The 13,557-nt window shown below is 53.3% G+C and overlaps 1 protein-coding gene across 1 annotated transcript in view; it reads right to left on the minus strand.

Annotated features, from left to right (window-relative positions):
• Positions 1–3,094: 3,094 nt before the first annotated feature.
• The window catches only part of SLC8A2 (solute carrier family 8 member A2), a 32,653-nt gene continuing 22,190 nt past the window's right edge, over positions 3,095–13,557 (minus strand). The window contains exons 5-10 of the mRNA XM_033845081.2: positions 12,552–12,655; positions 12,386–12,403; positions 10,936–11,060; positions 10,534–10,633; positions 6,177–6,455; positions 3,095–4,300 (exon numbers count right to left, since the gene is read on the minus strand). Coding sequence (XP_033700972.1) covers positions 3,924–4,300; positions 6,177–6,455; positions 10,534–10,633; positions 10,936–11,060; positions 12,386–12,403; positions 12,552–12,655 — 1,003 coding nt within the window. The 3' untranslated portion in view covers positions 3,095–3,923. The remainder of the gene's footprint in view (positions 4,301–6,176; positions 6,456–10,533; positions 10,634–10,935; positions 11,061–12,385; positions 12,404–12,551; positions 12,656–13,557) is intronic.

Genomic DNA, 13,557 nt, shown 5'->3' on the forward strand with positions numbered 1-13,557 from the left:
CCTCTTCCGGTTCTGGAAATCACCCCCCTTCTATTGCCCAGCAGGCTAGGGGGAGTAATAGCTCCCCTCCCACCTCTGCTAGCCCCAGGGTGCCCCACCATCCCTTGTCTGTTTCCCTGCACTCTGCACAGCCTCGTTAATATCCCCTTTTACACTTGCCTAAGTCACCCAGTTCAGTGCCATGAGTGTCCTGCTGTGCCTTGCTACAGAGTTCTTGCCCTCACCAGTCCCACTGTGATCACCACCTCTGGCACCCTGGCGTATGTCCCGCCACTACTGTGTAAGCCTTGGGAGAACAGGGCCCAGAGACATTGTGGTCACTGCAGTGTCCCCAGCACAGCGCCAGACACAGGGCGGGAACCCAATGGAAAAGTGAATTAAAGAAACCCAAGGTCTGGAGAGAGAGGAAGGAATACTCCCCCTTGGCTAATTCTTGTCCCCTGGGTTTGATGACTTAGCAACTGGGACTCAGGTGGCAAAGCAGTTCATGGGGAATCTGCATTTCTCTGTCCTTCTGAGGCTGTCTGTTCCAGGAGTGTGTGTGTAAGTAAGTAAGGGGGAAATACTTGGAAAATATAACTATTCCCATCTGTTAAGCTCTTTCTATGTGCCAGGTGTTATTCTAAAAATATATATGTATATATTTAATAGAACAATCCTGTGAAACAGGTACTATTAGTTCCTATTATCCCCATTTTCCAGATGAGGGAACTGAAGCACCCAGAAAGTAAACCTTTACGTTATGCTGCATCCCATGACAAATAATTCCAATCACTCCCAAGCTGCCCCCTGGATCGCCTTGCATCCCGGTGAAGATCATGGCATCTGGGGTGGGATGAAGGGGCATTTGTACTGTTCCTTGTCTTGTCCACATCCCAAGCTCTGGAGACGCCCCTCTTGGAAGCTGAGACCTCACTCCTCTCCCTGTCCCCAGACTCACACCTTTCCCTGTTCACGTCTGGTAAAATACAAGTGTCCTGGTCCCGTTCTGCACCCTGGATGTCATCCTCTTCCATCTCTGTCCTTCCTCACTGTGAGACTCGGGGCAAGTTGCTTCGCCTCTCTGAGCCTCAGTTTCCTCACTGGTAGAAGGGGGGTACTCCGGGGACTGGCAGGGGACTGGACGAGGCTGTGCCCTGGGAAGCCCAGCACAGTGCCGGCATCGTGGGTGCTCCCTAACTGCTTCAGCCCCCTTGCATTCAGTGCCCTCCTGCTTCACACGTCTCCCCACCTTGCAGGAAAAGCCCTCTCAGGTCCCGTAGCTTCCTCCCTTTCTCTCAAGATTCTCCAAAGCGAGGTCTACGTGCTCTGACTCAGTTTCCCCAACTTCCACCCCCTCCTCACTCTATATCAGCCTGACTTCTACCCCCACACCCTCCCCCTAACTGCTCACATCAAAACCTAAACCCAAGGGTAGACTCTAAGTTCTCATCTTCCTCCACCTCTCCATGGCCTTGGGTCCTGTTGACCACACCTTCATTCTGGAAACTTCTCTCGGCTTCAGGTGCCCCAGTCTCCTGCCTTCCCACCTACTTCTCTGGCTCCTTCTCCATCGACAGGTCTCCCACCTTCCACGTGCCCCTTAGATATTGGGGCTCCTCAAGGCACTGCTTTCTTCTCACACTACCCACGCCCCGGGCAGCCCAAGCCCTCCTGTGGCTCGATGACACCTCACTGCCAACAAATCCCAAATCTCTCTCAAGTGCAGCCTCCTCTACTGAGCTCCAGGTGTCCCCTGGCTGTCTCCCCACCCTGACATCTCCTCTGGATGTCCCCCAGGCATCTCACGTTCGGCGTGTACTCACCTGAATCCAGCATATCCTTCAAACCTGTTCTTTCTACTTGCCCCCAACTTGGTCCCCCAAGACCTGGGGAGACCTCACTCTCTGGGCTGGAAACTGTCCACCCCCTCCCAGATCCACTCCCCACTCCCCACGTGCCCACACTCCATTCTTGCTTGCAGGATTCAACCACTTGTAAGACTATGAAAAAGTCATTAACTCACAAGGCTGCACACCTTTACATAGGCTGTTCCCTTTATCTGGACACACACACACACACACACACATCCCTCCTCTGAGACAGTTACCTGCTTTCTGAGAGCCGCATCAACCCCGGCTCTCCTACTCAGGCGACTCAGGTCCTTCTCTTCTGCGTTCCCAGGATAGCCTATGACGTGGCTGAGGGAATGGGGGCATGGCTAGGGAAGCTACTGGGTGATGGTAGCTTCACGAGTAGCTTCACGAGTGCACGAGCTAGTGCAGCTCGTGGGTAATGAGTGGGGGTGTGGCTAGGGGGAACTTTGCGCTTATCTTCAGAGTGGCTGGTGCCTGCCGGTGTGTCCTGGCAGATGAGGGGAGAGGGGAGCATGGAAAAACCCAGATTATTTGGTGTGTTTCCCAGTTGCCCAAATCTCCACCGAAGACTTCATTAGCCCTCCCCTCGTGAATCCCAACTTCCCACGGGGAGGCTGTTTTTCCAGGCAGAATTTCAAAGTTTTATGGCAACTTTTACAGAAATCACAAAGGAAAGAGACAGCGACCGGTGCTGATGAGCTAGGAGTAGAGAAGGCAAGTGGGCAACAGGTCTGGGACGCTGGGGCTGATGCACAGCAGGACGATAGGACGCTAAAAACCTGTGGGAAGAAGAGTGCTACGGGGGTTGCGGGGTCATCCTCAGGGTCCCAAGAAGTGGGCAGCACTCCTCACACCCCAAGTGTGTCCTTTGGGCAGGAAACATCAACAGTAAGAAAATGCACATGGCCTACCAACAGATAGGTGGCCTCCAAAGTTAAAAATGCCCACCCAGACCCCCCGGCCCCAGTCCCACCCTCCCACCCACCCCTGCTCCCCATCAGGCAGAGATGTGGCAGCATTTGCTGGCTTGTAGCATTGGTCCTCTGGGACCCTCGGTCTCCTCTTCGAGGGTCCTGCCCGGATTGGCTGGCACTGAGGGCAAAATGAGCCTTCTAGATAGTCAGGGGAGATTGGCTGCACTCCCTTGGATTCCTGGCCTCCTCCCCAAAGCCAATTCTCACGGCTGGGGGAGTCTGCTGCCCTCTCAGTGGAAAAGTCTGTCACCCTTTCCCCAAGTCATGCACCCTCCCACGTCCCCCCTCCCCCAAACACACTATGTACACACACAGCCCCACCCCCCTCCAAGGCGTGGCTGGGCTCTCAGAGGTACTGGAGGCAAGTGAGGGTGCTGGAAGGTGAGAAGTTACAGGTCCAAAATGTGCCTCCTCCAGCTCTGGAACCCCAAACTTTCCCCTCCCTTCTCCAAGCCTTGAGAATTAGTGTCCTCCCAAGGGCCTGAGTGGAGAAATCAGGGAAGGTGTGCGCCCCTGTGCACATACCCATCTGTTCCTCCCCCATCCCCCGAGGCCCACAGAGCTCCCTGAGGGTGGGGGAAAGGGCTGAGATCTGTGACCTCCTGGGATGGATCAGCCCCCTTCCAGCCCCCCCCCCGCCCCCGCAGGGCTGAGTTCTGAGGCCCTGGGGCACAGGTCCGCGGAAGTGGTGAGGGGGTCCCCTAGAGGAAGGGGGACTTACGGCATGGAGCAAGGCTGGGTGTCTAGGGAGACACATGGGAGACTCTGTAGGGGATTACGGATGAGGGAGGGTTCTCTGGGGAGGGGCCTCGAGGTGGAAATTGCTCCAGTTACAAAGCCAGTAACGAACAGGGACGGACTGGCTGGAGATGCACGTAACTGAGGGGGCTGTTCTTCGCAGGAGGACCTGGGGAGGCTCCCGAGGGGAAGGGAGGAGGCTGTAAGTGGGGACCGAGGAGAGGGGTAGATGGCTTCCCAGGAGGAAGGGAGGCCGAGTCCCAGGAGAGGAGGCGAATCTCTGGAGGGCAGAGGAGAGCCAGTCCAGCACGGAGGCGGTGGTCTCGAGGGGCAGGCCGAGTCCCTGGGGAGGACCCTAGAAGCCCCGGATGTGGCAGTAAGCCTCCAGGCTGGCGAAGAGGATGTAGAGGAACCAGAGGCCCAGGAAGAGCGCGGTGGTGGCGAGCTTGGGGCCGCGCGGGCCGCCCAGCTCGCCGCCGATGTGCGGCCGGCGCCGGTACAGCAGCACGGCGATCCCCACGAAGGCGAAGACGGTGAAGAGCGTGACGGAGAAAGCCAGCGTGCCGGTGCGCACCTCGAAGGGGCGGCCCTGCACCGCCCAGTACACGGCGGCCACCGACCAGGCCACGCCCAGGCCCAGGAACACGTTCACGGCGTTGGAGCCCGTCACGTTGCCGATGGATGCGTCGGCGCACTGGTCCTGCAGCGCCGCCACCTTGCTGGCGAACGTGTCTGCAGGGGCAGAGACACCGCGGGTCAGGGGGGGCTCCGTGGGCCCCCCACGAGCATCCGCCTGGCTTCGTCAGTCACTTGCTCCCCAGAGACCCACCAGCACCCCGCTGGCCCAAGGATCCAGACTCCTCACCCCAGTGTCGCGCGGGTCTAGCCTCCCACTCCTGGAGTTCTGTGCCCTTGACCCCACCCAGGGGGCAAAGTCGATCGCCATCTCTGTGCCTGCTGGCTACAGGCCCCGCTGCCTGCTTTCTATAGAACGTGTCTACATCCACTGGGATCCACTACCTACTCTCTGGAACTCAGCGCCTCTCTATGGGACCCCCTGCCTGCTTTCTTTGGGATCTGCTGTCTACTTTCTAGGGAACCCACTGCCTGCTTTCTACGGAATTTGTCTGCGTCCGATGGGATCCACTACCTACTCTCTGGAACTCACCACCTCCCTCAATGGGACCTGCTGCCTGCTTTCTATGGGACCCACTACATGGTTTCTATCAAGTCCTCACCTTATTTCTATGAGACCCCTATCCCATCACCTGTCTCTTCAATGCCCTGCCACCTTCTTTCTATGGAATCCATCGTCTGGTTTCTACCACTTCCCACCGCCTTAGTTCTATGGGACATCCCATTTGTTGCTTTGGGGGAGGATTCAGTTGACATGTTGAATCTATGGGCCCCCCTGCCTAGTTTCTATTATTCCCCACCATTGCCTATGTTCTATGGGGTCTGCTGCTTGCCCTCTACAAGACTTGCTGCCCGCTTTCTGTGGGACTCAGTCTGCTTTCTGTGGGACACACACCCCACCTGATTTTTGTGGAATCCACTCTATTCTATGGGGTTTGCTGCCTGCTTTTGCTGGGAATCACTAGCTGTTTCCCATGAACCCACTGCCTGTGTTTCTACAGGCGCAATTATCCCATTGCCACCTGGGTGGACAAAATAAATGTTAGGCCCCAGCCACGTGGCACCCCTTGCCCGCCCATCAGTTCCCCACTTGGCTTCTGTCAAGCATACGGCTTCGCTTCTCTGGCCTCCACCCATTCCTGAACATCTTGCCAAGACTGCAAGTCTCTGTTGCGGAGGGCAGGCTTCACAGACCCATTCACCAATGGTTGCTTTCTACAGGACCCATCACCTGCTGTCTGGGCCTACAGCGCCACCACCTGGCTGGTGAACACATTGATGTGGAAAAGCAAGGTGTCTGCCTCCACGCGTGGTCTCCTCCCTCCTACAGGAATTTCAGTCTCCTCCACCTGGTTTCTAAGGGACCCTCCCTCAGATTTGGGGGAAAGAGGGGGTCACGTACACTGTAGTCTCTGAGGCCTCACTATCTTATTTCCATGGCATCTCCTCCAACATGTGGTTTCTACTCTGACTCTCCTCTTAGTTAAAGCTTTGAGATTCATTGGCCTGGTTCCTATCATGCCCAGCAACAAAGGTCTATGGAATCTTTCATCTGGTTGCTTGGCAGGGGGAGGAAAGGGAAAATGAATATCTTGTTTCTGTGGAACTCACTGCATGGTTTCTATGAAGTTCCCACCTTATTTCTATGGGACCCTCCTTCCAACACCTGTCTCTTCAATGTCCTGCCACTTTCTTTCCCTGGAATCCATCGTCTGGTTTCTACCATTTCCCACCATCTTAATTCTATGGGACATTCCACCTGCTTGCTTTGGGGAGGATTCAATTCACATGTTGAATCCATGGGTTCCCTCCGCCTAGTTCCTATCATACCCACCTGCCTATTTCCAAGGGACCCCACCATATGGGTTCTGTATGATTCCACCACCTTATTTCTGCAGGGCCTTTCTCTTAGGGTCCACCTGCCTGGCTTCTCTGAGACACTCCCCCAACAAGGGGTCTCCTGAGGGGTTACCGGGGATGGAGGTGCCCAGGGCCACGAAGACGACAGCGTTGACAGAGTCCTTGAGGCCAACGGTGCAGCCAAAGTGGGAGGCGAGGTCCCCAATGAGGGCGGTGAGCAGCCCGATGACCAGGATGCAGACACCGAAGCAGGCCCAGCCGTGGCAGTACTCGGTAGGGGGCACGCAGGCGAACAGAACCTTCCAGAACACCGTCAGGAAGTGCATGACGTAGTCAAAGCATGACGGCAGTCGCTCCTCCCGGGACCCGTCCTCCTCCTCCTCCTCGTCCCCTGTGGGCACACGACCCAGCTGGGGCACACACCCATGCCTCCTTCCTCGCCTACAGAGCCCCCCTTTTGTTCAACTTCTAGGCAGCCAGTCCCCAATGAATTGCTTTCCCAGAATCCCTTGCAGCTAAGAGAATGTACGGGCCCAGGTAAAAATATTCATTTTCTCAGAATCATTTGAAGCTAGAGGAGGCCATGTGCCCAGATAAAAATATGCAGTTTCCCAGGATCCCTTCTGCTAGGGGTGGCCATGTCCCTAGCTAAAGATATGCCTTTCCCAGAAGCCTTCACAGCTACTGACAGCCAGGTCTGCAGCTAGAAATATTCAGTTCCTCTGATTCATTGCAGCTGACAGTAGCCACATGCTCAGCTAAAGGTGCTCACTTTCCCAGAACCCCCTGAGGCTAGCAACAGCACTGTCCTCAGATAAAAATATTCACTTTCCCAGAATTCCATGCAGCCAACAGCAGTCAGGTCCTCCGCTAAATACGTGGTTTCCCAGAATACCTTGCAGCAGTGGTCGTGTGATCCAGTCTGGCCATGAGACGTAAACAGAGGGTTTCTGGAAAGCTCTAGCTTTCCTGATAGGGGTACTGTTATAGATGTGTTTTCTGAGATTTGTAAAGGATGCATCATCCTTAGAGCTGATTGTGTCACCTACTGTGGCCGAATTTGACCCACTTCTGACCTGCAGTGACTTGTGTAATGGGAAAGTGCAAATGAAATGTCTTCCTACCTCACCTGAAACTCATAAGCAGAAAGCAAGGAATGAGAAGCAATGAACACACTTGCGTGTGCCGCGAATTACATCCGGAAGGATGCTGATTAGAAACATTGTCACCCCTGACCAGCTGCTCACAGCAAGTCAGGAAATAAGAGCCAGGCCAGCCACCAAATCCTGAAGCCACTTTCCATGGTCCCACCCAACGGTTCCCTGGAATGTCAGGGAGCATAGGACAGCTGGTGACAGTGGAGGCAGAGAGAGACTGACGGATTTGGGGATTCGGGTCATACATCCCTTTCCCACTTTTCTAGCTCACTTAGCCACTTGGCTTCTTAAAGAAATAAATGGCTGAATTTGTAAATGCTTAACTAAGTGGTTTGTGAGGCTTCTCGGTTCTGCACGTTGCATCACAAAGAAAATGTTTTTGCTGCGACCCCAAGTAAAATGCAGTTGGAAACTAGAACTGGAAACTCAAATGCAACAGGCACTCTGCCCCTTCCTGCTTCCCTGCTTCCTTTCTTCCTGCCTGGAATATGGACACCTGGAGGTACAGCAGCCGTCCTGCAACCATGAGGACAACACCCGGGAATGGGAAAGAGAAATAAAGAAGGGGCCTGGGCCTTTAATGACACTACTGAGCTGCTGCTAACTCTTGATTGCCTCCTACAGACTTTTTTGTTCCGTGAGAAAAAATAAAGTCTGGTGTGCTTAAGCCACTTACGGTCAAGTTTTCTGTTGTTTGCCACTGAACGCATCCCTGATTGACCATACTGAGACATGGCGGAGGTCAGAGCAGGGAGGACACACTCTTGGGAGGGAGGGGGCTGCTATCACTCCGTCTCTTGGGGCTTCTCCCTGCCCTGCTCCAAATCCTGCCTTGGCTCCCACTGCCCTCAGATCCAGGCCCACACTCCTGAGCTTGGCATTCCAGTACCCACAGGCTCTGGCCTCTGCTGACTTCTCCAGCCTCTCCCATCTAGAGGGAGCCTCACGGGTATGCCTGTGGTTCTGGAGCCGACTCTTTGGTGTCAAACCCTGTGTGATCTTGAATCAGTGTCCTAACCTGTCTGAGCCTCTGAATGTCTATTTGAGAAATGGGAATAATCATCAGACCTGCCTCAAGAGAGGGCTGTGATGACTACACGAGTCAGGCCATATAATGTGCTCTCTATGGGGCCTGGAATATCTCCACTGTGACTGTCATTGTTGCAGGCCCATTCCGGTGCCTGGGGGTGGGGGGGATTCAAAGATGCCTGAAACCAAGTCCAGCCTGCAAAGAACTTTCCATCGGGAGGTAAAGGAAATACAAAATCACCTCTAAGTGCAAGATGGGACATGATTCAACCCCTAAGGAAGCGAGAACCACCCTTCTTCAGCACCTCAGAAAGCTTTGTGCTCACGTGAGGACCCAAAAGGAACAAAGTACAAAATGACCAAGCCCCAACCCAGATACTCGGGATACGTTCATTAAATGAGTTAGTACAGGAAATGGACTTCAAAGCTGCCTGACACTCAATCTGTCTTCATCGCTGTCATCATCGTGATTATTATTACTGTTATTATTACCATAATGGTTTTATCCTTCCTCTACTACTTCCTCTGATCTAATCGCTTGCTTTCTATAGACCCATGGCCTCCACGACCACCATCTCACACCCACAGTTGCAGTTTCATGCAACCCTCTTACCCTCACTAAGCCCCTAGAGGGACCTCTCTGGCTCCCCACTGTTCTTGAAGCTCAAATTCCTCACCACATCCTCTCAGACCCTGCATGACCCATCTCCTGCCAGTTTTGACAGCCCCAACTCACACCCCATCCCACCCTCTCCCTCTTCCTTCCACAGGCTGTCTCCACTTCCAGGAGTCCCCCTCATTCAAAACACACTCCATGAGGAAAACAAAGAAAAGAAAAAAGCTCCATGGCTCCCCGCTGCACATAAAATGACACCCAAGCCCTCTCCTGTGGCCTCTAAGGCCTTTGGGGCCTGAACCCTGCTCATCTCTCATGCCTCATCCCATGCCTTTTCTTCATGCCTGAAACCAATCGCCCTCCCTAAATGTGCCATAATCTTGCACATTTCCAGACTCTGGTTTTCCCTCTGCCTGGCTCCCTCCTCCTGGCTAACTCTTATTCCTATTTGAAGACTCAGATCAGAAGACTCCTCCTCCAGGAAGCCCTCCCTGACCTTCATGTTGGGTCAGACACCCGATGTGGTCTCCCATAGCTCCCTGGGGACCCCGTCCCAGTCCTGCCCAATCTGGGTTGTCACTCTCTTGTGACAGGTTGTTTCCCCCACCGGACAGTGAGCTGTGTCAGGACAGGTCCCGAGCTGTCATGATCATTTCTTTGTCCCCAGCAATGGCCCTGTATAGGACCGGGTCCAGAGGATCCTTCAGAAGTAGATGTAGGAAGAATGTGGCTTCAGAGGGAGATGCCACTCCATTTCTATTAGGCCTACAATCTGGTGTCTCTAGGCCTGCTACCAGGTACTCTTCCATCCCTGATGCCTGGTTTCTTTTGATCCCACCGACCAGTTTCTTTCCACCCACAATTCCTCGTGTGTTTTCAGTTCCCACCAGCTTGGCCTCCCTGAAGGAAACCTGATGTTATTCAAGGGACAGAAGTCCTGAGTTCCACCCTGGTCCTTTCTGGATTCCCTGAGGGACTTCAGGCCAGTCCCTCTTATGTCTCTTGGCCTCAGTTTCCCCAATTCCTATCACAGATGGCCAGTGTTGACCTCCAAGATTGTCTGTGAATCCATGTCATCATATATATGGCCACAGGGGGGCAGTGTGAGCCTGTCTGAGGCCTAAGGGGGTGAGAACCCGCTCAGGTGGGAGAGCTAGGTGCCCTGGAGACTGTCTCCATAGCAACAGAGGAACCCAGGCTGTGTGGAGAGGCCATGCCATTTAACCTGTTTCCACCCTCCAATTACCTGAGGCCAGGAGAAAGCCCGGGCTGGGATCCCACCGCTTCACAGCTCTCCACCTCCGCCCCTGTCTCCACCAACTTTCTGCGTCTCTGTGTCTACCTGCATCTCTCTCTCTCTGGCCCTCTGCGTCTTCATTTTCTACACCCTTCATGCTTTCTCCGCGTCTCTGTCCTTCTCTGGGATTCTGTGTGCCTCTCTCTCCTATTTGTACACCTTCCCTATCTTTTCCTTTGTCTTTCTGTATCTGTTTCTTAGTCTTTTTCTTTGAGTATCTCTGTGCCTTTCCTGTCTTCTTTCTCTTCTCTATTGCTCTCTGTCCTTTTCTCCACGTCACTCTTTCCCTCTCCCTTTCAGTTCTCTTCCTCTGTCTCTTTGTCTCTCCATCCCTCTCTTCTTTCTTCCTCTCTCCTCCCTTCCCACTTACCTGCGCTCACCGTAATTGCCTCTAAAAACTGCTCTCTCCACGAATGGGTCCCAATCACCAAAGCCAAGTTCGTTTTCTTGATGAGTTTATCCACTGTGTTCTGGGGATGAGAGGGTGGGGAGAGACCATGGCCCATGATCACCCCAGGGCAGCTCCATGAGGGGTACTGGGGATGCGGGCTCACACCCCATGCTCAGGGGTCCTCAACCTTCCATATCCCAGTTCTAGCAAGAAGGGACAAGGGAAGCGTGTGCTGTCCATGGTGCTAACGGAGGGACACAGACGTGGCCTCGGACCTTGCTTGCCCTTCCCTTGTGACCCTCATGGTCGATCCCCTCCTGGACTCTCCCCAAGGAAATGACCCAGGCAAGACTCCAGGAAGGTGAGGTCCCAGAAAATCACCTTAAAATCATACGACTCCTCAATGATGACCTCCAGTCGACAGTTTTCCCCAAGAACCGGCTTGCCCATTTCTGCTATCCTCCGAGCCTCTTCCTCCTCAGCCGTCAGTTTCCTGTCCCCATCCCCTGCAGCATGAGAGATGGGAGTTAGACTCCAAGGAGACCTACCTACCTGGGTCTGCGATGCCTTTACTGCCTGTTCCCACTGATTAAAGAAAACCCTGTCTTTCCCCAACTTGAGAGCCAGCTCCCATGGGCTGGTCCACGAAGTTCAGTTGGTGGGCTCTGAGGTTCATGTGATGGGGGCTGTGTGACCTAAGACAATACCTTAGTCTCTCTGTGCCTCCGAGTTCATATCTGTAAAATGGGCACAATAACAGTACCTACGTCATAGGGTGGTTTCCTATTAACTCCTAGTTAAAGGAGTTAATTCATGTGAAGTGCTTAGAAGAGTGCCTGGCTCACAATAACCAAAAGTGTTACTTTATTATTATTATTATCATTATCATATTATTATCATTACTATCGCCACCCTGTGGAAGAGGCCTGGTCTTTATATCCAAGCTCTGAAAACATCCTAGAGTGTGTCTGAGGTGGTGAGGAGAGAGGGGGATTCCCGATTTTGGTACAAATCTTGGACCCAGAACCATCTACAGTTGGCTCTGGGCTCATTGACCTCCCCAAAGTATGTTGATCCTTTGCTCCAAGCCTGGCAACAACCCAATCCTAACTCTCATAAGAAAGCCACCCGCCAACCAGGAACAGTCTCAGAAAACTACGCCTGAGTGAGAAATGACTTTTATTGTGTTAAGCTACTGAGATTTAGGGACCTATTTGTTATAGTAGCTTGTATCACTTACCTTGACTAATATAATCTTCAGTCTATCCTTAATCTTAACCCCAAACCCCAATTCTGATCTCAGCTCCAAAACCACTCTGTCACTATCTCCAAGCCCCTGACCCTAGTCCCAACTCTCACCCCAATCTCTGACCTTGGCCCCAACTCTACCCTCAAATTCCTCAAACTCACCTCAAATTCCAACCTTAGCTTTGACCTAAATCTGACCCCAGTTCTAATCAGATCCCACCACAAACCCAGAAGCCAATCTCCGTCTTAATGCTAGCTTTGACCCAGTTCCTAATACTGACCCCAAATCCCAACCTCAACCCAGTCCTAACCAACCTCAAACCTGATTCCCTCAGACCCTACCAGAAACCCAAGCTGGGGACTTGCTGCCCCCCACCATCTTAACTACAACCAAAACATGATCTGGGCCTTTAAACTTCTGTCACCCCCCATTCACACATGTTCCACCAAATTTATCGCACCTGCAACCTGCCTCAAACCTGACCTTGAGGGGAACTTTAGGCACTGACCCACCCCCAAGACCCTCCCTCCAGTGCCCCCCCCCCCCCCCCCCCCGCCAAAGTCTGGAAGTAACTCCACTCACCTTGACTGAGTAGCAGAGCTGGGGAGAGACAGAGACAGGGAGAGGGTGAGATCTTCCCTGGGAAGCTCAGGTCCACGAGCTTGAAGGATTGCCCACAACTGAGCCTCCAGGGGTCCCCCCGCCCTGGAGCCCTTACCTCTCCCACAGCCCACCCGTCGCCCCTTACCTGAAATCCCTCGCTTAAGCCACTGCGGCTGGCCCAGCTCGATGAAGAAATTATCCTTCTTCTCATATTCCTCATCATCAACTATCTTCACCTGAAGAGTTTTCCTGAGCAGAGAGGGAGAGCACGCAGCGTAAGACTCCCTCCCCCTGAATCACCAATAACTCGCACGTTAGCCACCCGGTTTCTTGAGCACTCGCTCCATCTCAGGCTCTGGAATCTCATTCAATGTTCACAACAACCCTTGGGGGGAAGGCTCTCTTATTATCCCCATTTTACAGAAACGAGCTCAGAAGCATCTGACGAAGGTGCGTTTGTATTCAGTATCAAGCTGAGGGATCCCGATAAAACCTAGGTTAGATTGGGTGCTTCCTCTGCTCGGAACGTTCACCTGGCTCTCATCTCACCCAGGATAAGAGCCAAAGACCCAAGAATGGCCCCCAAGAACCCCTGCCATCCGGCCCTTGTGCCCTTTCTGGCCTCCCAGCCCTCTCGCCCTCGCTCACTCCCTCCAGCAACGCTGGCCTCCTCGCTGTTCCTTGAACCTACCAGGCCTGCTTGTGCCTCAGGGCCTTTGCACCGGCTGTTCACTCGGTTTCCCCATGCTCACTCCCTCAGCTCCTCCAGCTCTCTGTTCAAACTTTACCTTCTTTCTCAATGAGACCCACTCCCACCGCATTCTTTAATATTGAAATCCATCCCTACCCCTACACCAGCACGCTTGGCCCCCTTCCCCTGCTCTATGTCTTCCTTGTTCCAGATTATCTTCTAACACACTGTCTAATATGTTTATTTTGTTTATTGTTTGCCATTTGCCTCTTCACATTAAAATGTAAGTTCCACCAGGGCAGTGATTTTTGTTCATTTATGTTCTTTGCTGTATCCCCAACACCTAGAACAGGGCCTGGCATATAGTGTGCCCTCCCTAAACAGTTGTTCGCTCAAAATTTTCAGTCCGGGAGACCCTTGGCTTCCTGTTCCCTGTCCTGACCACATTCGGAGGTGCAAC

The sequence above is a fragment of the Tursiops truncatus genome, chromosome 19 (assembly GCF_011762595.2).
Source record: "Tursiops truncatus isolate mTurTru1 chromosome 19, mTurTru1.mat.Y, whole genome shotgun sequence".
Classification (NCBI taxonomy): domain Eukaryota; kingdom Metazoa; phylum Chordata; class Mammalia; order Artiodactyla; family Delphinidae; genus Tursiops; species Tursiops truncatus.